The sequence below is a fragment of the Caloenas nicobarica genome, chromosome 1 (genome assembly GCF_036013445.1).
Source record: "Caloenas nicobarica isolate bCalNic1 chromosome 1, bCalNic1.hap1, whole genome shotgun sequence".
NCBI classification, from domain to species: domain Eukaryota; kingdom Metazoa; phylum Chordata; class Aves; order Columbiformes; family Columbidae; genus Caloenas; species Caloenas nicobarica.
In genome coordinates, this window is record NC_088245.1 from 98,628,369 (window position 1) to 98,653,208 (window position 24,840).

General features: G+C 39.9%; 1 protein-coding gene across 3 annotated transcripts in view; it reads right to left on the minus strand.

The window, feature by feature from the left end:
• Window positions 1-266: 266 nt before the first annotated feature.
• The window catches only part of P2RY8 (P2Y receptor family member 8), a 33,643-nt gene continuing 9,069 nt past the window's right edge, over window positions 267-24,840 (minus strand). For all 3 annotated transcript variants that reach the window (XM_065656521.1, XM_065656512.1, XM_065656531.1), the window contains exon 2: window positions 267-1,832. In XM_065656521.1, the coding sequence (XP_065512593.1) occupies window positions 691-1,764 (1,074 nt within the window). In that variant the 5' untranslated portion in view covers window positions 1,765-1,832 and the 3' untranslated portion in view covers window positions 267-690. The remainder of the gene's footprint in view (window positions 1,833-24,840) is intronic.

Sequence of the window (24,840 nt, forward strand, 5' to 3'; positions counted from 1 at the left end):
TATTGCATGAGATATTTCACTATATAAAATTGAAATAAATAACATGAGTCAACCTAACCTTTTCAAAGGTTAGTGTGGTTTGGTTCTGATAAACAGTTGGGTGAGTGTTGTGGTGAATTCACAGTCGCTATGCATTATGCGTTAATGGTAAAATGACAAGCTATTTTTGTACATTCTTTAATAGAAATACAACAAGCGAAAAAGCAATACATAAAAACAAAAAACAAGACAAAATGACAACAAAAACCCAAACACAAACAAAAAAAACATCATGTTGTTCAGAAAAATAACTCCCCTACTCCAAATCCAGCTTCAGCGTATCCTCTAATTCATATACAGTAATATTTCACATTCTCTGAGAATCACAAGCCTTTGGTTAAACACTGAGATCATACAACCTGAAGGTAATTTTTATTCTAAACTTATCCCTTGCTCTCATGCAGTTGAACTAATTTCAGGCCAGCCCCTATTTATCAATGTTGGGTTTGCTTCAGTGGCTTCTTGGATAAACTCAGTTCCTTTAACGCTTCCATTTCTCAGCAGAAAATACCGAAGTAGGTTGCGCAATATGAGCATGGCTTGAGTTCTGTCACTGGACCAATGTATTTTGAGGGTAGCCGTTCAAAAAGAAATCTTTTCTGTGTCTACTCATGGAGCTCACAGGCTCTTTTCTTCTGGGCATGTCTAAGGCTAAAAAACACTTTCCTGCCTTTGCAAATAGACCTTTACTCCCTCTAACCCATCCATAGGTCCACTTGACATTGATCTGGCTGACATGGTCCTGCCAGAGAATAAGCTTTCCCTTCTGGTTTCCAAACTGTCACTGAGCAGTACCTTAGGGCGAAATACTTGCATGAACTTCTGGTAAAATTCTTTGGATGCAAAATAATAAATGAAGGGGTCGATGCAGTTGTTGAAACAACTGAGGCACAAGGTTAACTTGTAGGCAGGGTACAAACTCCTGCCATAAAACAGGCGAATGATCATATGCACAAGTAGGATAAAGTTGTTGGGGGCGAAGCAAGTGACGAATACCAGAAGGACTATCATTGCCAGGTATATGGATCTAGTCTTCTGCCTGTTACCGTATCTGTTCGATGTCTGAATAAGCTTCCGAATGGTGCCAATATAGCATCCAACTGTTACAACAAAAGGGATCAGGAAGAGCACAACAAATAGCGTGAGGAGAAAGGCTACCCAGGCTGGGAAGTTGGGCAGCATATCCCATTTGAGGACATCAAAACAGGTTATAATCCCAAGTTCTTTCACTTCATAGGTCAGATCCGTGCTTTCTAGTGGGTAGAAGGCTAGTAGCAAGAGAATCCACATACCTAGGCAGGCAGCCAGGGCATATCTTTTTCTTCTCCACTTGATCAGCTTCATGGGATAAACCACACCCATGTACCGCTCGATGCTGATGCAGGTCATGGTCAGTATGGAAGAATACATGTTGGAGTAGAACATCACAGTCACGAGGCTGCAAAGGGTCTTGCCAAAGCTCCAGTGATTTCTTTGTATGTGATAAGAAATCTGGAAGGGAAAGCAGCTGGCCAGCATGAGATCCGTGATGCTTAGGTTGATCATGAAGATAACAGAAGGTGTTTTGGGTTTGATGTGCCAGCAGAGCACCCAAAGGGAAAACAAGTTGCCAGGGATGCTGACTATAGCCACCAGTGTATACACAACTGGGAGGGTGATGGAGATAGCTTTATTCTGGAGCATTGCCAGTGTTTCAGCGTCCAGGTGGGATATGTTTTTAAACATTATTCACAATGGGGTTCTTGATCCTTACAAGCCAGTTGGATCATACCACGAACACTTGGCTTAAAAACCTAGAGGACAAATGTCAAGAAAAGCAATATGTCAAAACAGAAATTAAGAACATACTTCCTCTATTAATCAATCCAAGAAAAAGCTCTATGTAGTTTGATGGATTACCTCTGAATGAACTGAATCCATTAAAATTATCTCCTTAAAACTCTCTCCTCCCTCCAAATCACGGTAATGTTTTACCAGTTCCATTTCTTCCCAGCTTTGAACAGCAACTTTTTCCCTGCTGAATGGCTTTCTGGTAGTTTTTGCAGTCTATACATTATCACACCTCATGTTATTGTAACATAAAGAAAATCACATATTGCAAATTGAAACTAAACTGATGTCTGCATAAGAACACTATGCCATAGGATCTCCATGAGCTAAATCTTTCCTGCCTACTCTGGATGTCATGACCTTGCTTCTTGTAATACACAATATGTTCTGATTTTTTTTTCCCCCGACTAGACGGTGATCCATTCCAAATAAGTGACAGATTTTTTTTTTTTAATTTTCTTTTTTCAACTGGGGAAAGAAGATTATGCAATCAATTCTTCTTGGTATATTCATAATATAAACAGATTAAAAGGAAAATAGCATGTATAATCTAGAACCAGAGACAGACTGCATTGCTTGGACTGGTTTACAGGCTGAAAGGGCCAGGCTAAAGAAGTAACAAGCCCTCTTCTAACAAAAACAATAACTATTGAGTTTCAGCTTCTGCAAGAGGTAAGTTATTAACAAATATTCTGCTTGCAGCTGTCTTACTGGCATCACCTGTAATTCTGCAAAATGAGTTTCAATTTTGCAGTCTGCAAAGCAAACCCATGCTTTCACTGTCTGACCTATATAGACCTTTCTTGGCATTTAGCAGCTGCAAACAAGAACTTGTACCTCAATGTGCTACGTGCATGCATGCTTACTTTCATTTAGCTGCAACTACAGGGATGTAATCTCACAGAAGTACAGGGCTGAAAAGTGAAGAAATGGCAATGAATGATGAGAAAAGCAGAGGACAGAGCAACAGCAAGTTCTGTAAAGAGTGGCAATATCAGCCTGAAAAGGGTGTCAGGCCAAGCAGCCAAAAACTCTGGTCACATCCATATTCTTTAATAAAAGAAGGGCAGAGAGTGGCTTCAGACACACACTCCTACTTGTGTACTCTGATCACCTGCACTGTTTAATCCAAACCTCTCTTTCCAGGACACACCTGCCCTTGGGGGTTAGATTAAAAAAACATGGGTGCCAGTCAGTTGGTGTCACTTAACCTGAGATCTAGTTAAAACAAGACCTTCAAATTTAATTGTGCAGTCATAGCCCATGAGCAGTGTAACAGATCAGTCCCTCAGAGTGGTGGTCAGCCCTCAGTGCTGGCTAACTGTAGCTGGAAATAACCATTCTCACAAAAACTGTGATTTCTGACAGATGCTCTTACTGAATAACTTGCTAGCCCTGGCACAAATTAACTGTTGATGACATCTGGCAAAGATGAAGTCTCCCCTGAAGGCTATATGTAGTGCAGTAGAGAGATACTCAAAGACATGTTCTTGGTATATCATGTACATGACCCAGAGCAAACACGTTCCAAGTAATGAGCGCATCACATGATCACAACTGCAAAAAAACCTTTTGAGCCAAATCCATTGCAAATGAAATTCTGGTCTTCTCAGTGGAGCTATATCAAGAATGAAACTAACTCTCCAGTTTTCAGGGGAACTTGAAAAAGCACTTGCTGACAGAGAGGTCTTGAAAAAATCTTAATGCTATCTATTTCAACTCTTCTAGCTATGACCTACCATAGTAAATACCTATCCATGAACTCTTTATTGGCTCAAAAGTCCTTCTCAAGTGACACCCCTTTGTGCCTGACAACCCTAAACTTCCCAAAACAAACAGAAAAGTTTTTTCTATATCAAAGTGTCTACGGAACTCTAATAACAAGCCTTTGCAAGTAAAAGATATTTGCTCTCACAGGCTAAGGGTTCTCACGCCTTGATACTATATCTATAGAACCTGTATGTACTTGGGAGGTAGGAGTATAGGTGAAAATATCCATTAGATCTGTCACGCTGGTCATGAAGCTATCAAATACCTTTTAACATTCAGTTTTGTGTTAGGGCTAATCACAAGCATATTTTCTTCTAAACTTGCTTTTTCCAAGAACACATCCTTGATAAGAAGGAGATTTAAAAACACACACACGGATGCTGCAGCACACAAACCAGTGTCAGGATCTGTGCCCTGGCTAAAGGCAGTTGTTATGCATTTGTGGAACACAACGGTTGGTAAAACATGCTTACTTCCCAGATTTAGGCATCTCTTGAATAGGGGTTGAAAGGCACAAGACTTTGTGGTTAGGTGCCTACAAGAGCTCTCCAAAAGGGGTGGGTCCCCCTGGCATGGTTTTCAGTAAGAAAGATGTCCATCACAAGGAGCTAAAGAACAATGAGGTAGCTCCTTAGTGTCTTCTGCAGGGGAGAAGGAGGCATGCAAAGTACACGACTGTCGTTGCCAGTCATTTTTGAGAGCTAATAGCCTCTTGGGGAAATGTGGAATATAGAAAATCCTCCTTCCAACTTTGCCTTTCCTTTTGCCAAATCCTCTGGGCCTCCAACCCTGAATTCTTTGTTCAGGAAACCCTGGGCTAGCAGAAACTCCTGCTCTGAGTCACCCTTACTTGTAATGCTTTGCTTTTTAAATGCCCAGGTTAAGCTTCTGAAACTACAATGTAGCATTTCAATATACTTTACCTCTCCCATTATTGTATCTATTCGGGTTTAGGTAACACTGTATTTATATTTTCATCTTGTTCAGGGTAACTTTATGTCCTTCCCCTACTGCAACCACAGAGCCTGTCTCTTGCGGTTTGGCTTGAAAATGTCATAAATCGAGCGAGAAAGTAACCTTTATGATTAGAATTAGATTCCCCTTACATTTTATGAGTTGATTTCTTTCAATTTCATGTTTCCAACAGGATTCAAATCAGTAGAGCTTGCATGGATTCTCTGCAAGAGTAACTTTGCTGCAGGATCATTTTAAAACATCAGCTTTCAGCTTTCACATGCCTAATCTGGAAAAAAATATAGTTCTGTTACATAAATATCCCTGTTAAAAAGACACGGTTTTGCCTTTATTTTGGGAAGAGCTATATTTAAACTATGACAGAGAAATGGACATACAGGTAGACTGAAAGAAAAACTCAATAACGATTCTTCAAGTGAGAAGGTCCAGTCTTTTTGCCATTTACATCAGTCCTCAACCTTCTGATATAGAAAGAGAAATGTTAAGCTTTTCTGCTTGTCTCATTTCTGAAAACTTTAGTGAGTGGATGTATTTTAGTTTTGTATTAGGTACTAATTAGGCACCTACATCCTCTGCAGTAACCCTTGGTAAATCCAGGCAGGATTTTTTTGCTCCTCTTCATACTCGCTGGCTTATGGCACCCTGGAGAGAAAGCTCACTTGGAAATTCAGTAACACTAGGTTTTCATGCAAGCATAAGCAAAGGTGATGGCTGCTTAGTGCCTTTTTGACAGGAATCCCTTCAATTAACAAAAGATGATGAAGAAAACATTAAAGAGTATAGTGAAAATCAAAAGTAAAAAATCAGAAGAGGACTGTATTATTTCTTTGCCATGGAAGAGTAATTATTGAGATGTGTCAACTTTCTTTCAAGGGGACTCCTAAATAAAACTGGTGTGTTTCCTCTCTTACATATATTCTCTATCTATTGTTGATGTCAAGTGCATCTGTGAAAAAGACTGAAAAGTCTGTGCCAAATGAAAACTAGAATTACTATTTTATAAAAATTTCTATGGGCTTTTTTTTTGTGTGATTTGAGATGGAAAAATAAATCTCAAAACATACCATGCATCAGAAGGCCTTCCAAAACCTATTATGTTTCACCATTTTTGGTTCACTACCTGTCAAAGCACTATTGTGTAGAATAAAAATGCCTTATTTCATAAATTCTTTGATATTGTTACACTTTTGGAAAGATATCCTTCCAACTGAAGAATGTAGTACAGGAAAAACAAACTGAAATGCAATTTCAACTCAATTGCAGACAGATTCAGAATGAAGCAAAATTAAAACACAGATTTTATTGTCAGCACCTAGAGAAATAATAGTAACAGTTTCTAATCAATACAAATGTCATCAAAGAATGACTTTTGTTTTTTTCTCAAAACACTGCAGTTTTTGAAAAATCATTTATTTTTCTTACTTGCTCAATTTAATACTATTACAAAGCAGTAACAAGAGTTGAAGGGTTAGGATAGCTTATGTCTGCCTAAACGTAGCTAAAACTGGTGAAAACTGGGATCATCAGTGTGCAGTGTTCCTGCTGGGGATTCAGCCCCTCCTGGACTGCCTGAATTGCTAGTGAGATGAAAGAATATTAGACAAGCACAGAAAACAGACACTTAATTGCTATTATGGGTGTGTATGAGGAGAAGGAGCCAGAAAGTCAAGGAGTCAGGAGCTCATCATCTCGAGTTGTGGGAAAAGAAGCGAACACTTTGATATTTAGATAGAGTAAGGGGTTTTACTATAAGGAACAAGAAGAAAAAGTGTCCTTTTGTAACGCAACTCAGTTATTGTTCCTAAAGCATCATTGATGTGATTCAGAGAAACACTTCTGAAAATGTTCAAGTTCACCGAACTGAGGAATGTAAATGAGTGCATCTCTGTTTGCATGTTCCTTAAACTGAACATGAGCTTTACCGAAAGAGGCTACAGGTTTTGTCTGGATGGTTCTTTCTCACCCTTGCAATAAACTTTCATGCAAATTTTATCTTGTAGTGTTACATCTCTACATCTCTATAAACCGAGGGTTTGATTCACTCAGTCAACATCTGAACCCAAGACTTCTAAGGAAATTCTTTGTATTGGGCCTTCCCTCATCTTTCTACTGATATTTTTTGTAGGTGTTTCTGTTGTTTTGTTCTGAGTATCATTATTGCAAAGATCAGAAACTGTTGCTGAGCCTGTAGTTATGTTATCACGAAGGTCTTGTTTCAAACTAGGTTTTAGCTTATCTTTGTTTAAGAATAAATACATTTGGGAAATGGGACTTCCACCCTCTATGCACTTGTGTGTACAAGTATTTCTGAGCAAACAAAACAAATCTGAAAACATCTAACTAGCTGCAATATTCCTGACCTTCTATGTCAATTAACTTTAGGGAAAAAAAAAAAATTCTTATTTTTCACCAAAGGGTATTCAGATAAATGACATAAGAAAATCATATGTATGCCTTCACTGCAAAAGATGGGATACTTTTACAACAAAAGAGTTACATTATAATCACTAAAATAATAAAAAATTCTTGCGGAGACAGACTCCAGTCCTTATCTTAGTACATCTGGTCAAAGTTAACCCAATGGTGGTTATAGCTCTGACCTCAAATAGCTAGGGCAAGGTAAAACAAGAGTGTCTTCCGTCCACAAGGATTTCACATTGAGAAGTAAAAAAACCCTCTATTTTTTCAGTGACAAAACATATAAGCTTTACCAACTTCAGTGTAGCAGAGGGGTACAAGTCTGTAGAGCTTGTTAAGTATTATCAATCTAGATGAAAGCATCTTTATTCAAAAGTAAAGAAAGATAATCCTGTAATTTCTACCTGTTAGAGAGCACTTCTGTTCTCCAGCCTAAGAGAGTGCAAATGGGCAGTTTCCAAGATTTAACCAAAGAAGTCTTACTAAGTGTGAAATCTAAGTATACAGCTAACAGGCAAAAAAATAAAATAAAATAAAAAAATCACAAGGAAATACTGTACTGATTCTTCAGGGCTAGCCAAGCAGTAAAATCAACTGCACACAGCTACCTTTACATTTCCTGTGTCTGTCCTGGACTATGAAGTTTCACTGGCAGCTGGATTTTAGTTCACTTGAACCTCCACCTTTGCTAGCCATAAATTAGTAAAGTCAGGATTCCGTGCTGGTGTTAGCAACGTTCATCCTAATTTAGATAAGGTTTACATAAACTCAGCCACTATCATCTGTGTCAACAATCCTGTTCAGAGTGAAACTAGTCAATGTGTTTTTTTTAGAAAGTTAATTTCTGCAGTAGTCAGGTTTATGGAAATAGTAAGCCTGTGGGCCAGTATTGACAAAAAACCTCCCAGCATATGAAGCATTTCAAGTGCTAGTTACACTATAAAATGAAGGAGCTTGCAGTTTTCTTTATTGGTATGCAGTATAGCCAGATTTTTAAAATTCTGTAAGCAAAATCTTAGGTCAACTGAAACCCAACTTGTGCAACTCCACTGACAGATTTTCTAGGCTGTTTTAAATCTCAGTCAGAGTGAGCATCCTAGACTGCATTTAAAAAGGTTCAAGTTTGTGGGCTAATAGCTAGAATATTATACATATGTTGGTCTTTCTTACATACAGACTTTTTAAGCTTTTTCAAGCCTGATATTTTTAAAAGGATTAGCAATACTAAGGCAACCCTTTTTAAGAATGCAACATAACAACCCGGGAATTCATTCTACGGGACTTACACTCCTCTGGGGTCACTGCCCCCATGCATGCTCTTGTTTCCCAAGAGCACAAGGTAACTTACCTCTCGTTGAGATCATACTAACTTGCAGGTATCATGGAGGAAGAGCGTGCATGTGAGTGGTTACTGAAATATTGCTGATGTCTGTCAGGGAACCTTGACTTCATTTGACTACACTTTTTGTCAGATGGTGCATGGCCATGGACGACCAGCTCGCAAAGCTCCTTTTAACAACTCTGGAGGACATCCTGGGTAGTGTGGAGTTATCCTGTGCCAAAGGGCCCTCCTGCAGGTAGCTTGCCTCTAAACTATTATCACACGATATTGAGTTATATCAAGATGATGAAGATTTATGTTTTTATAGAAGCTTGGTGACAGAAAGTACCTGATCAAAACTAAATTTAAATAACACATGAACTGATTTCTTTTATAACTTTAAATCTTTCAAATATTGTATGTGTCCAGGATTGACAGACAATGGCTTCCGGTCTGCAATTACTTCCTACTACAAGTAATTGCCTCACATAGCTGTTGTGAAAGTCAAAGGAGAAAGCATAGCTGATAACTTCCCTTCTGACCTCAAATGCCAGGAAAAGAAATAACAGTTTGGTGGCACAAGCTGTTCATAGTAAACAAAATAACAGACTCCCAAAACAGAATCCCTCAATCTTCAGAAGACTGTACGGTCTTACTTTGAATCTGTATGGTTTCATTGGCATTTTACAGCAAACATATATATATATACACACACATATAAACATATATGAGTGCATATATATATTCTATTTGAAATCTGTACTTTCTATCTTTTCATCTCTCTTTTCTGTGAAACTCTTTTTGAATGTTTCCTCTCCTGTGCAGTCCACAAAGGAATTGAGGTAGAGCTGCATGCATGTTTTTGAAGATTATCTTCAGAGATTAAAAAAAAAAAAAAGAAAAGAAAAAAAAAGCTCACACGTTGCTTTTTCTTGCATTTGCACTAGGGATATGGCAGTCTGTAGCTGTTGATTGATTTAACATATGATGGAGTCCATGAACAGGACAGTCAACCAAGTTTTGCAGGTGTAGCTGAAAGTGTAAATTCGCATGGTATTTGGGAAATGTATTGAGAAATGAATACAGAGTAATTCTAACATTCATGTAACATACTGAGGCCAGAAATTTGAAAAAGTTTTGTTAGGAGTGAATCAAAGAACTTGGCTGAGCAAGATAGGCCTTCTTCCACTACTTCCACTAGTTGGTCTCAGTATGTACAAAACCTCTTACTACCTCCTAGATTAATAGACATGTCCCAGAAATCCTGTGCTGGATCCATAACAGCTGATGGTTTGTAAATACTGGCTAAATTGTTGTTCTTCTTAAGATCTAGATGAATATACAACTAATTTTCCGGAGCAGTAGCATTAAGTAGCAGGATTTGGGTATAGCTGGCACCTTTTTTTTTGCCATGGATTTAGCATCTGAACAAATCTAAGTGTCTATTTTAGGGTGAGTTCGAAAGTGTGGATGCCACTGACTGTAGTGAGCAGACCTCCAGTGACTGTACCAGGCTCATACACAGTCACTTCCACTGTAACTGCACATGTTTGAAGCTGAATCCAGCCCATTTAAAACATCCCATTGATTCAGATCCTTGTTTCCTGGAGATTTGTAATTGCCTGGTTTCTGTCAAAATCTGAACTAGTCCACTAAAATGCAATTATACCCTTTCACAATTGGACCACTCAGCTGTCACTTTAAAATGACTAGGCCAGGTTCTGTGTGAAAATGAATTGCCACAGAATAGGATCAAATGCATGATTTTACCTGTACCCATCTTCTTCCACCTGTATGTCAAAAGCTACAGTCTGTTTTACATGATCGTAAAAATATTTGCCAAAAGATGCCACAGCTGGGACTCAGAATAAAGATTATTTTATCGTCTGTTGGTCCTGCTGCTGTGCTTGCTCAGCACACATCATTCAGCCTTTATTGACAGCCCAACTGCAGGACCAGCTGCTCTGTTCTCTCCCCAGGTGCCTTCTGCAATGTACTGGCCAGGAACTCCTGTCAGACTGGATGTTCTCCAGGCTCACACAGCAGTTAGAAGTGATTCTCACATCAGCACTAGTGAAAACAGTCTTGGCTGAAAAATACATGAGATCAGGGGCTCTGTAGGAGCTAAATTGACGTGCAAGTGGCAGCTTTCTCGCATGCCTGATTCTCTGCTCCGGAAAGGGCAAGAAGAACTAGATGTACAGAAAGAATGAGCCTTGCTTCGTGTCAAACTGTGCCTCTCCCTGAAAGGCTTTGATACAAAAAAATGGGCTGCTAGAACTGATATTGTATCCACTCATTCCCCTGGACACCCTGTCCAAACCCACTGAAAACAGGTGACCACACGTATTTTGACAGGAGGGGTGTGCCCAGGGTAACAACAGGCCAGTAGGCAGCGATGTGTGCAATCCAAGGCAGTGGGAAACATGTGAGTTCTGTGGTTGTCTTCTTGTTCCCTAGCACTTTGGACAATCCTTCCCAGCCTTGCCTGAAGGGAGGAGTGGTTGGGGCTCACCTTGGGTGATCTCCGTGAGAAATCCTGCACTGTCACAGCACTTCCCTTTGCATAATTTCTCTGGCTGCTAATTGTCACAGCTCAGACTGTGAATTCTGTATCATAGCCATACTACTGAGCTATGTATCACTGTATTTTTCCTGAGTGATGTTCAGTTGCTCATATATATGGTCTTAAAGTGGTTGTGATTCTCTGCTAGAGAAAGTTTCTTCATTTTTTCAATGTTGCCATCATCAGTCAATAGTATTCAAGCTACGATCTTGGGATACTCTGGCTGATTGCGCCTTCTGGTTATGGTCAGATCATGACCAGGACATGCGTTACTAGTACAGCCATGTGTCACCTGCATCTCTCTTGAGAGGAGCAACATAGGGCACATGCAGTACCACCCTGGAGCCCAGATGGATTAATTTATCTCGGGACCAGTCCTGCAGGTCTGGTATTCATGCAATTCCCACCGAAGTTTGAGGCAGCTCTGTCTGCTGTGTGCACAGCACCACAGAGCTCTTTGCTCGGTAGGTAGAAGTCAGCTCACCCTGGCTGAGCTCATGCAAACTCATGTCATTCATGTGATGAAAGGACAGAAAGCTGGCTTCTCTGCAAAAGCTCAGGGCTCATGCTGAGCATCGATAGCTACAGCTGCACTGCTTGTGGCTGCCACAGGGCACGGTATAAATTCACACATGCCTGAACAGTGCTGAGCAGATGTACACAAAGGCACAATGTACATTTAACAGGAACCCCACAGACAACTAACTACACGAGCAGATACACTGTATGACCTAGTATTAAAAGGAGTGTTACATATGCACACAAATGAAAACGAAAGAGCGACCATAATTTTTTTTTTCCCCTGACTTATCACTTAACACTTTTTTCCTGACTTCTCCTCTGTTTGGCAACTTGGTACCACTTAGAATCATGGCTGGTATCATACAAGAAGTGGAGATTATAAAATGGGGAAAAAAAGGAAAATATTTCTAACAAAAGCTTCACACTTGTTCAGTTTCTTTGTGACTACTTGAGCTATCATGCTAATACAAAGACATACAACAGGAATAGCACCCTGAAACCACATCTGCTATTGTTTGATTCTTCTGAAAGTCCTCGAGTGCAGGTGAGACAGCATATCAAATTTCAGCTCTTCAGCTGAAACAAACTGCAAGTGCCCTCATATTCAGGGTTTGGTCTTCCTCTCAAGTCCTCACTGCACTTAGGTAACTTAAATGCATGAATAAGACAAAAATGGGATTCTATCCTTGTCTGACATACTTTTTTTCTGCATTAAGAAGTACATAGATGCCCTAATTACAGTCAAGATATATGCTGATATATTATTATATGAATGTTACCTGTAAAATAAATCACAGGCACAAGTCAAATGTATTCTGCTAGTTTTGTTGGGGGAGCTAGTCTCTGCTTTTACCAACAGAAAATACATGGCAACAGCTTGTTATTTGCTTTACTTGAGTCCCACTTCATTGACAGCAAAATGCCCTGAGATATCTGGATCATTGCTGCTCTGCAAATCCTTACTTGAATCTTGCCATCTTGAGAAAAAATAATGAAAGTGAAGATGCTGTGCTTCGAAGAGTGTTATTTATTGACCTATGCACTAAAAATTAGTCTCTTCACTATAACTTTTATGGCCTTGGCATTTAGCTCTGTCTTAATAGAGCTAATTCTGGGTATTACATGTGTGAACAGTCTGTATCTCACAATCTCTTCTACAACATAAATCTGTGATCTGCTATTTTTAAGGCAAGCAAATACATTCCTACAAGGTGAAGGTATGAATCCATATCTCACCAGCTACTCTATGTATTTGATCTCACTCATACAGACGAAGTTGCTTACCCCTCTGGGACAAAGTTTTGCAAAATAGCTCCAAATTACCACGTGAGAAAGTATATTAATTACTGTACCTTAGGATATGCTATACTACATCCAATATACTACCACCTTATGCCCTACTTTGTCTCTGCCATGAGTTGTCTGCTTGTCTTGTCTGCTTGTCCATATGTTTAAGGTAAATAAACACAGATGAGATATTTCAAATGGTGGCCACACTCAAGCAGCACAGACTGATATGAGGTAAGAGCAGCCTTAGCATGATTCTGATGCAGACACCACCTCAGGACAGGGTACACCAGTCAAGTAAAGGAGAGGTGGGAAGCCATCACCAGGACAGGTAAGCATTCTTATTTATCCAACTTACACAATGAATATTGGGTATGAGATATTATTATGTTAATATACTGATATAATATTATATATGTGAAATTTCAGCTACTTGCATATTAAGTGTTTGTAGGATAAACCTTTAAATGAAAGGAAAACAATCCTACAGTAGAGGAGCTCCAAGTCCTAATATAAAAAGTGCTCAGACTGAATTTAAAGTTTGAATTTCACTTGGTCCAAAACACTATAGAGAAAAATGCAGCCTCCAGAGCTCAGCTAGTCTTAAAGAGAATTTCCTTTTAAGGTGACGCCTACAATTTCTGCACCTGGAAAGGTATGCTAAGTCTATGCAATGCAGCGACAAGGACGAATACACAAAACTGCATTAGTTTTAAAAAATTTGTTTCGCTTAACACCTGGACAGGAAAACTTACATTTTAAAAAGTTTTATCATAGAACAAAGCCATGAATTTTAAATGCGAGCTAAAGTGATTCCAAACATGGCTGTGTATATAAGGTCTGGCATGACTCAGTCCTCAGTGAGGTACCACACACTGTTGCAGCTAATTAATTTCCCTTAATTAATCATCTCCTGGTTGTGGATCAAACTATTGAGGTTTAGTTGAGATCTAGCTGAGGCTGGGGTCTAAATTCAAGCAAAATACATGGTTTTGTCAGAACAAGAAGGGGGCCCCTGGGTGGCATGAGCTCTTAAAATGAGTCTACAGGGACTGTGGTGAGAAGTCAGGTGTGGGAAAAAAACCCACAATATTCTTACCCTCTGGCACTTGAAAATAAAAAAACAACCACTCTTCCCTGCACCCGAATAATTTAAAAGGAAAACGAAATTAAACTTCTGTTTTCTGCTAATACCTATTAATACAGTAAAATTAATGCAACAATCAGGAAAAAAAAAAAAAAGAAACATGATGAAGAAACTTGCAAGCACACCATAAAGAACCAGTCCCAACATGGATGAGCAGCCCCTGCCTTTCTGAGGAGAACAGACATTTACTGACAGAGGAACAGCAAGCTGGAGAAAAAGCTCCTACAGATGGAAGTTCCTTCAATGGCACAGATTAAAATATCAGCTGATAAAAAAAGATAAATTCCAGCCTTTGGGGAGCTGATTATGGACTTTATAGATATTTCAGTTTGTGTGAAAACTGCCCATTGGAGATGAAGACTCTGAAACTCATGGAATATGTAAAGACAAACTCTAAGGTAGTTTTGAAAACTGGTACAATTATGCTCTCGTAAGATACTAATAGGAATAGAGCAGTAGGAGACAGTTCTCTGGAGGCAAAAATTGGGGTGTTAGGGGCCTTAGAGACCTCTAAGTGACATGCTCTGAAATATGACTGCACTCCTACAGCTTCAGTGTGTAACTTGAAAATAGATGCATAGGAAAATTTTATAAATATACTAAGAATAAATGAAATATTTTGTCCAGATGGTACCTATTCAGGAAAATATGTTTTGACCTAAACCAAAACAGGGCAAGGCTTCTGTTACTAGACATTAAGGTTATAGTTTTTAAACTAAAGACTAGAGAAAGCTAACTGGCACAGAAAAGCATATAGTTCAAGGTGACACATACTTAGGGGTGGGAATGTTATTAAATCTACTGTATTCTTAGGAAAAAGGACAGGAAAAGTTATTCACAAAGTCCAGGAAGGAACAAGACACACAGTTTCTATGTGTGAAGTGTATGAAGCAGATCATGTAAAACAGACAGACAGAAAAAAACCCCAAGAGATATTTGTGCCTCTACAGATACGTAAAAATTGTAAAACTGCTGAGGCAGCTTGCACTGGTTTTCAGCTGTGAATCTGACCTAATTTAGGCATCTAAGAAGTCTGATGAAAGAAAGTAACCGTTGGAGATGATATGGCCAGGGCACGTACTGGTATAGCCCTGTTGAAATACGCTGTGTCTCTGAAGGATCGGTACTATTGTATTACAGAAAGCTTTGTGTCACATCCAGTAAACAATTCAGCTGCATCAACAAATGAGACAGAATTTCCCTGGGCTGAAGGCTGTAACTGCAGAACTGCATCATCAGTCACAAAATGAAGGTGGTAAATGTGGCAGCGATGTTCTTGGCATAGAAAAACAGCTGTGCGAGCAGAAAACAGAGAAATAAGAGAACCCTTCAAATATCTCTAAAAAATCTGGGAAAATGCACCAAGGTGTGATGTGTGTGTTCAGGCACCCACAAATGCAACTCCTCATGGAAACCACCCATTCAAGATCCAGAGGGAGCTCCTCTCAAGATGAGGAGAAGCGGCTCTTGACTCAGGCCTTGGCAGCAGCAGAGACAACAACCTGGGGTCTCCTGCTACCCCATCAGGACACCCAAGAGCTTTGGCCTGTAGCCTCTTGCAAATTCATTTCTACAAGTTCACCTACTTAATTAAAAAAATGATATTCTATGTCTCTGTGTGAAGTTTGACCCTACCAGTGTTTAGTGGATATGTCTAAGGAGACAGAGCTTCTCCTTTGCTTTTATTTCTGGATCCTTAAAGTGCTCAGCTGGAAGATACACACCAGGTTGTCTCAGCTGTCACTTTGGGCCATTGGCATAATCAGAGCTGGGTTATTGCAAAGCCCAGCAGAGAAAGGAGCCTACTGGTGAGCCTGGCCCTGAGCTACACCGGTACAAAATTAGGTCTTGGAGAAATACCAAGGGAAATTCTAAGAATCCCTTTTCTTAAAAACACTTCCTCCTGCCTCCAGAGGAGCAGCTGCTCTGACTTAAGGTAGAGAGACCCCTTAGATTGTACTCCGATTGTTACTTGGTGCTGATAAACCATGTGCACTTGGGACCATTCTCTGCTGCGGAGGCTGGCTGGCCAGGGACAGCCTCTGCCCACGCTGTCAGGGCTCTTCAGCAGGTGATGGCGTGCAGCCTGCCTGCCCGCAATGGTCCCGGCTGCTGAACCCCGCTTGGGAGCCGGTGCGGAGAAATCGACTAGTGCAAACCGAATCTGTATCAAGGAGCCTTCTTGTGAGCTAACGGTGCAGAGAAGCACGTTCCAGTGCCCAAAACCTTTCCTTGGAGCTGATTAATCTACTAGCATCAATATAATGTAAAAATACAACTTCTTAGCCCCAAATAAATGCAAATTACATAGAAATATCTGATGAGAAATGAGACTTGGTAGAAAACGGTGGGCTTGAAAACTGAGCTCTCGTGAGGGCTTCCCTATTGAAAGGTTTTGGTTCCCTTTTTCAGTCTCTTGTAGTGCCATAGATCTGGCAGGAGAATTGCCTCTGGGAGCACCTTCACTGGCAGGCACCTGATGCTTTGGCAGTGGCTGAAATGTGATTGCAGCCCCCGCAGCAGCCACCTTCTCTTCTGAAACACCAAGGATGCCCCCAGCTTCCTGGGAGTAGAGACGGGACGGTGCATTTGAAAACACAACCCGTCCCCCTTGCCCACTGTGAAGGAAGATCAGCACCAACTAGTTTCTCACTTCTCTTTCTGAGAATAACGGAGATCATTTAATTGTTGTCAGTACTGAGTTCCCAGCTCTGTTTCGGGACCTATGGCTCGTGCTTGCTCATGGGAAGTTCAGAGGCTCATGGCCATCTCAGGGTTTTCCCGCAGACCTGCCAAGTCTATGCTCTTCCCAGCCCTGCTGAAATCACCTAGTGCTGTGCCACAGCTTCTCCACTTGCTCGTGGTGGCCAGATTGCTTCTCCATGTGGCATCAGCCAGGAGGTGGAGAGCCTGGCAGGGCGTGTGAGATGGAGTCACTGGTGCCTGTGACAGTCACTGAGCATTACAGCCCGCGAGGGGTTTGATGTGGTTTGGAAAGCGAGCAATGGAAAAAAACTGTGTTTTGAAGCTCCTTCAGAGGACTGAAGCAAACAGGCTCAATTCCTTTCTATTTTAACATCTCAGCAAGGCTTTTATAAAAACATAAAGGCCATGTAAATTCCAGGAGAGAAGCTTTAGTATCCTTTGTTTTTCTGTGTGTTTGTCTCTTGCTCTGCTGCATAGTCATACACATATACAGAGAGGAAGAGTGGAAGAAAAGGAAAGCAGAGCTTTGAGCTTTAAAATAAATCAATTTTCTTGAGGATTGGGTTTTAGTAAAGGTTGTGCATCACATTTTCACAAGAGAGCCTTTATAACCCCTTCTAGAACCATCCAGCCAGCCATGTAGGTGATGAAAGCCATAGTGTTCTAACATCTCAGATACTAAAGATAAGAGTGCAATGATAAAAGACATTTCATCACATGATGTGGGGAAAGTTTTGTACAAGTTAGGACTAGCTGCTCAGTGCAGGTTCCTCTTTCAATTCTCTGAAACTCTTCAAAAAAATTACACACACACATACAAAAAAACCAAATTTCAAAAGTGGTTTCCTCAGTTCAAACCTTCCACCACTCCCACACCATCTCTATACATGTTACCACTAGGACATGCTATAAACTGCACATAAAAGTTACTTGTGTTTGCACTGTATAGTCTGATATGTTTTAGACCATCGTGTTACATCATGTTATAAACTAACCTACTTAAAAAACTGAGGCTTGTTATTTAGTTTTGTTTACCTGTTTCTATAATGTAAAATAAATCTATCGTTCTTTTACCAAGACTAGTAAAAAGAGAAGACACCTAGCCATTAATCAACTAAAACTTATCCTTTTTTTTTAAAGGTTATACAATCACAACAGGAAATATTTTGAAATAGTCACACTAATCACAAGACAGACTACTTTTTCGGCTGAACATGTGTTTATACCAGTCTCCTATTTTTAGGTCACATCACATGCCAACTCCTTGTTGTTGCCATTTGTATTTTAATTATAGATGAAATAATAACTTTTGCTGTCTTCAAGGATAATAGGATCATACTTCATTCTTGCTTTGTTCTTAGTTTTTATACTCAAATTCAGAATCTCACAGAAGCAAAGAGTGAGAACTAGCTAGTTTACATTTACTTGTCTGGCTTTTGTTTGTGTCATAGTTATTGCCTTTTTTTTCTTGTTTCTTTAAGCACTTGCAGCAATACAATATTTGGGAAAGATGATAATTTTGGCCTAAGTCCTGAAAAGGAATTAAGTGTCCAGATATTTTTAAGGAATCAGTCCTTAGCAGTAGCATTTCTGACTGGTTTCCATGATTCCTTCTGCAAAACCAAAAGCAAAATCAAGCTCTTCTCCTCCTGCCAAAACTATCAATGAAAAAGTAGTAATGATACTTTGACTAGGAGATCAGTATGTCAGTGACGCCTCTGAAATGGCACAATAAGCAAAACGCTATGACTTTCTAGATCAGAGTAAGGATCCAGCTTATTGAGCATGTCTGTGGAAAAGGATGACTCTGGCACTCCAGGAGCACTTTCAAAGTGCTGGGTTGAAGGGGCTGAGACAACATCCACAATGAGCTTCCTCATTATCACTCCTGCAGAAAGCCATGTCAATAAGGAGATGAAAACGTTATTGACTTCTCTGTATCTTTTTGTGAAAAAGCCTCCTTGCAATGACAAGAGGTAGATGATTAAGAAGCAGAACTAATCTGAGAGTTGATAAGACTGTAGTTGTGTCCTTGAGGATGATAATCAGATTGTCTTCAGTTCTAGTGCTCTCTCTTTCACTTGCTCGATACCTTTTAAAAAGTCACTTTCCTGCTCTGATTTAATGTTCCTTTTTTTTTTTGTACTAATATATTTGCACTGCTCAGTTACTTCACTGGTGATGGTTTAAGAAATATTAGTGTCTTGCTTTGTAAATGTCCTAAGTATTATAAGGAGAACAAGCAGCTTTTGAAATTGCTGGCACAGTAGTTGCTTTTAACTAAAGCAGCAAGCTGTAAAGACTATACTTGCCTGCTTACTCTAAGATGAAAACTCTTGCTGCAATAGACTATGTTTTTACTTAGAAGATTTTCCATTCTTTTCTAGAATGCCTCAAGAAGTTAGATATGTTCTGTACCCCAGTTTACAGAAAATATTAATCCAATTAATCAACATCAGTTTACTGGAGTCAGTGGACTTGTTCTCGTGGTTTGTAACTACGTTTTTCCCAGACAAGGCACCAAGATCTCTTATGCTATAACATCTACAAACCTTTCAGTGGCTTCTTAAAACAATGCACTAAACTTGATGAAATTATCCAAAATTATGACAGAAAGTTCTTGAATGAGTTTTTGTGCCGTCTTTTTGAATGTCTAGTTCAAGCCATATTCAAGGGACTGAATGTGTCAAAACTGGGTTCAGATATTTTTCTTTTTAAATTGAGCACTTTCTTGTGCTTAAATTGTGCTTAAATTGTGATATCCAAATAATGAGACTTCCCAAATCAATTATAAAACCAGAAAATTATTTCTTTACAAGTAGTGGGGTTTGTTTGTTTGTTTGTTTTCCCCAAATTATAGTAATGCAATGTATCCTAAATGGAAAAATCTCCACAAACTGCAGGTTACAACACGATTTTCTGGTTCTTAAATAACTGAATACCTCATATCACAAAAAACAGGGTATGACTTTGTAAACTGGATTTCTGATGCCTTGTTCTTGTCAGTAGTCAAGCTCAAGATAGCCAAGGTTCAGCTGAAAACCAGTTAAAAGAGTTTCTTTAGAAACTGGGTGTAGAAAGAGATTGTGGTTAGTTTTGCTTAATCACAAAAAAGACAGAGACACAGGAAAGCAACAAGTACCTAGAAGCAGTTAATACAGAATGAAAATCCTCAGAAACAGCCTAGAGCATCTACCATCCACACCTCCTCTACCCCAGGTTGTAGAAATATAAGTAGACAGAGGCACCTGCCTGCCGAGGAGTCTCCACGGCCCCAGCTGAGTCGTCCCATATCTCATCAGTTCACAACAAGGCACTTTAGAATGAGATCCAGAAAACCAGGACATCGAGCAGCAAGAAAACTAGACAACAGGAAACGCCTTGGTTCCTGACAAAGTTGCAGCTTTTGACACTTAGCTGAGGGTTTCAAGGAGGCCTCTAGGTACAACCATGCATTGTGACTGAAATTTCTCCTGAAGCAAGATGCTTACTTCAGTCTTATCTCACAAAAATATGGAAGGATCCAAACCAGCAACAGAAGTACTGCTCTAATTTCCCAAGTATCACTCAATGGGAATGTGGGAGATACGAATAAATTTCTCTCTTCAGAGTGATGAGGTTTGAATCTACAACTCCCACCAAGATTTCCTATTAGTCACTTCATATAACATATAAATTACATTGAAATAGGAACTGCAGTTTTGGTGTCTTCTCCTCTCAGGTACTGAACAAAACACTACGGTCATTTTTTTCAGCCATGGTCTTTGTATCCCAGTTGCACCATGCAAACTGGAACAAATTCAGGTGCAGTGGCAAAGATAAGTTGTAGATAAATAACTTTAACATGGTGGTTAATGCATTTATGCAACAATGGTTGGCCCCAATCAGATTAGATAAACATCTTTAGTCTGCAGAGAGTGATCTAAGCATCCAGAGGATTAAAGGGTTCATGGCATTTCCACCTTTATTCTGGCTGTATCCCATGCAGGGTCTACTCCAGTAAGCCTCCAACAAGTACTTTGACTATTTATGGAATACTTGGTCCTCAAAATGATACAGCACAAGAAGCAGTCTTTACCCACTCCACAACCGTGGATCATTTCAGGCTTTCAGTCTGAGTGGGATATTAGGATATACGTGCTTCTGACCAGTTAGTGACAGGGCTCCGCAGTTTTGATATTGGGCACCCTTAGCAAAAGCTGAGCAGTTAAAGACCTCAGACTTGAGTTTTAGCACTTACAGTGGCAACAAGAGAGTATTTAGGCTCCTAAAGCCTTTTTTTCAATGCTAGCATTAAGGTCATAAGTTGGAAATTCCACCTGTGAAGAAATGTTTTCTCCTTTAGTGTGAGGTTGGGGTGAATGTCAGGCATATCAACACGCAGAGGCCTGATGCTGGGCATCTGATGTGAGCCACAAATGCACATTCGCCTTGTTCTGCCTTCTGGGATTGTGACCCTTTTGCAGAAAAACCTCCTTGGCTTGTGCAGCTAAATTATCCTGTGGTGAGCGTGGTCTCACCCTGTTAGATTGCCTGTGCTGCCTGCTGTAAGCCCCACCATCAGTCAAGTAAAAGTACTTGCCTTTCCTGCTTTTGTGGCAGTCCCGATGGTTCTTCTCTAGGTCAAAAGCTCTGGCAGGTATTCCATACTGTATCATCACTCAATCAGCTAACCAGTTGTCCCTGATCATGATGTGTCCACAGACATTTTAATTTTTCACTTGCCAAACTCCTTCAGAACAGATATCCTGTCCATATATCATGTCTCAGTAGAATAGGACAGACAAAAGCTACCTGGCTCAGCTCTGAATTTTTGTAGCATTCTCCCAGACAGAGTTGTTTGGATATAAGAGACTTGTGGAGGTGCAAGACGGCAAGTCTGGCAGATCATAATGGTGCCTTCACTGCAAATCACCAGGCTGAGTAGTCATGTTTCTTTCCCTCCTGAGAGACAGGAGTGAAGTAGGGCTGTTTCTTGTTGCATGAACCTGCCTAAGTTCCTGGGCTGTTCAAAGAAGGATGATGAACCTCAGCTCACAGGGGTATAGGTATCTACTTGCTCCACCTCTTTTGCTAAGGTCCTTTATGTATCCCACCCCCCTGCCAGGTTGGGATGGGAGAAGGGCAATATAAAGATCCTACAGCTACACTGACTATACTTACCTACTACAATTACTACACTTACTATGGATAAGAGGAGCATTTACACAGGGAGGTACCTAGGAACCTGCTTTCCCCCAGAGAAAAGGCCAGAGAAAAGGACTTCAATAAAAATGAAAGCCGAACTCATGGAGTTACAGCGTGGGGAAGGTTAGCCTCAGAGTGGAGACTAACCTAATGCTTTTTAACAGATCTAGGCTCACATGGACACACATGGAGTAGTTTACACACACCTCCTCACCCCAGCACGAGACCTCAGCTATCTCTTGTGACATCCTGTCATTGCTGGTATGACTAATTCGTATCAGTGAGTATGCGGAGGCATCACTGCGAAGGACAGGGTTTGAGGGAAGTAGCAGGTGATCAGGTCATTTTTAGTGTTGTGTGGTGGCAGGTAGCAAGCAATCCTGATACTTCCAATGCAATGTGTGATGTAGGCTCATCAAAATAAAACACTATTGCAAGGATGAATGAGAAAACCATAAGATTTTCAGTGGTAAAAGCCTGGCAAAACCCCACTCCTACCAAACTGTTGTCACTTCTTCAACCCTGTCTTGCTTTTCTGATGAGAAGCTACCTGAAAATTTGCATGGTTTCTATACTCCCAGTTGACTGGGAAGATGCATATATCAATTTATTCATAGACTGTAAATGAAGGAGAAAAGCAAGAATATCTAAGAGATTGTATATTAAAGAGTTAAGAGGAAGGGAGGAGAAATAAGGAAGTAGTGGTTGAAACAATCTGCTTTTAAGCATACAAAAAGTTAAAAAAGACTTGATAACGTTTTAAAGAGTGTATAAACAACACAGAAGAGCCCCAGACTAGGTGTGGGGTTGTTTTTTTTTGGAGGGGGGATGGTAGGGGAGCGACGTTCAGAACTAGTTGAAACTATAACGGGAACTTCAGACATGGAAACTTTGCATTTTTAGCTAAAGAACAAATACAGGTTTCTCACTCACCCAGACTGAAACATGAAGTGAAGGGACTATTTCTAATATCAAGAAGAGTGGCTGGTTTCCAAACCCTTCCAGTGTAGAGTAGCACCATTTTTTTTCCTACCCAATTGTTTCATTTGAGATATTTTAGATCAAAAATATATAAAACAGAGCAAAGTAAAGGGTTTGGGGTTTGCCACTAAGGACAGCTGGACTGTCAGTGTCAAAAAGAAAAATACAAACTGATTTGCAAAGAACATTTACATACTCTATAATTCTGATCTAAGAATGCTATGCTGGCTTTAAAAAAAATATATTTGGCTGTCTCTCCACTGGGAAAACACTCTTGCCATTTTTCATCGTTGAAAGTAGTCATTCAGCAGCAGTATAATCTTTGTAGCCCTAACATAGAAAAAAAAATTCTAACACTGAAGTCACTGTGTCTTGCAGATGCGTGTTCAAAAATGTGCTGTCATTTGTAACTGTCTGTACATAGGACATTGCCAAAATCTATGGCACCATGTTTCACCAGTGTGAGTCATCATGGAAAAGGACTTAGTTTGTGGATGGTTTTGCATTAATTTATTTCACAAGTGAAATGAATGTAAATAAAATTAATAGAAAATAAATAAATAAAAAAAATGGAAAATATTTTGTCTTGAACCTCAGAGCTATTTAGTAGCTTAATTGTTGCAAGCTTAACTTTCTGCTTCTATATAATCCCATTTAACACTTGTGCATGAAGCAATAAGACAGCACGTAAGAGTCTGTAAGATTTGTATTTACCAGCGTCACTGTGAGTTGTCTGTCTTCACTGCCTTTGATGGCTACACATCAAGAAAATTAACCTTTGGCTCAGATCTTGAAAAAGGAAACAAGTACCCACAGGGCAGTTTCTACAGCACATTTCTCCTCCTCTGTAGGAGAGCATTGCAGTATTAATGTTGACACAGAAAAGTGCAGATTAATCTATTTCAGGGGAAGATTTTGTTTGTCTTCTTCTCAGAAGAAAGTAAGACAGCACAATGGCACTGGGCTACTGAAACGGAAGGTGAAGGCCAGGCATCTGTAGACCACTGTGGGGATGACATACACTAAGATGCTGGGCCAGGGAATAGTTTCTATGAACCAGTCGATCAATGCTGTTCACAAAAACAGCATAGGCTGTGTGGACCTAAAAGTGAAAGACTCTGATTTTTCAGTACACCTTCTTACCTGAAAAATGAAGTTTTGTGGATGGGCATTGTGGCTTCATCTGTAGGGAAAGGATGTGATGTGGGAGAATCTAGAAGGGGATGTGGGAGTCCTGGGTGACTGTCAGCCAGAGCAGGCATCAAACACTTCTACTTCATCACTTTATCATTAATTTAGAAGCAAGAATATAAACAAAATCCAAACAACTACTGAGCTCAGCTGCCTTTCAGATTTGTTTGAAAAGGATCTTTGGTCTATGTTCACATTTCCGCCCTCTCTCTCACTGAATGTGAATGTGTTAGTTAATTCTAGTCAAATTTGATAAAGGGTGTAAGTCCCAAGATTAACTAAATTTCTGTGCATTGCATAAAAATATTTGGCCAATTGGATGAAAGCCTGGGATTTATAATTCCACCTAGTGTTTTTTAGCTCCTTTCCCTGATTTCTGCAGCTGCATATCGTCTTCTGTGTGTCAGGGCTGTAATAACTCAGGAGGAGGTTGTGGACATGTGCAATGATAATAATGACAGTCTTCACTACATAGTCATCCACTGCAAGTCACAGAATTGTAGGAAGAAAATAGGGTAGTATTTGCTACTGCCCACAGAGCCACCAGAGAGCTTTTTCTTGTTTTATCTTATCTTATCCTTTTGGGATAGTGTCACCATAAGTCTCTGTTCAAAATACCTCTCACCCATCCATTTTTCAGCCTGGGATCAAAGCAATAAAAGCATAGATCAGAGTAAATGGCAGAGTATTTCATGTGGTTATAAAAACCAGTCTGTAAATCCTACGCCAAATCCTGCTTGACTCAGCATGACAGTCTGAGTTATGAATGGGCCAAGACCAAATGAATGTATGTATCTTCCATTGAAGTGAACAGGAAAAGAGCACATTTAACATTCTGCTCTCTTGGGCCCACAGCTGGACACAAAAATATCTTTCGATACAGAAGTGTAACTTTGTTTC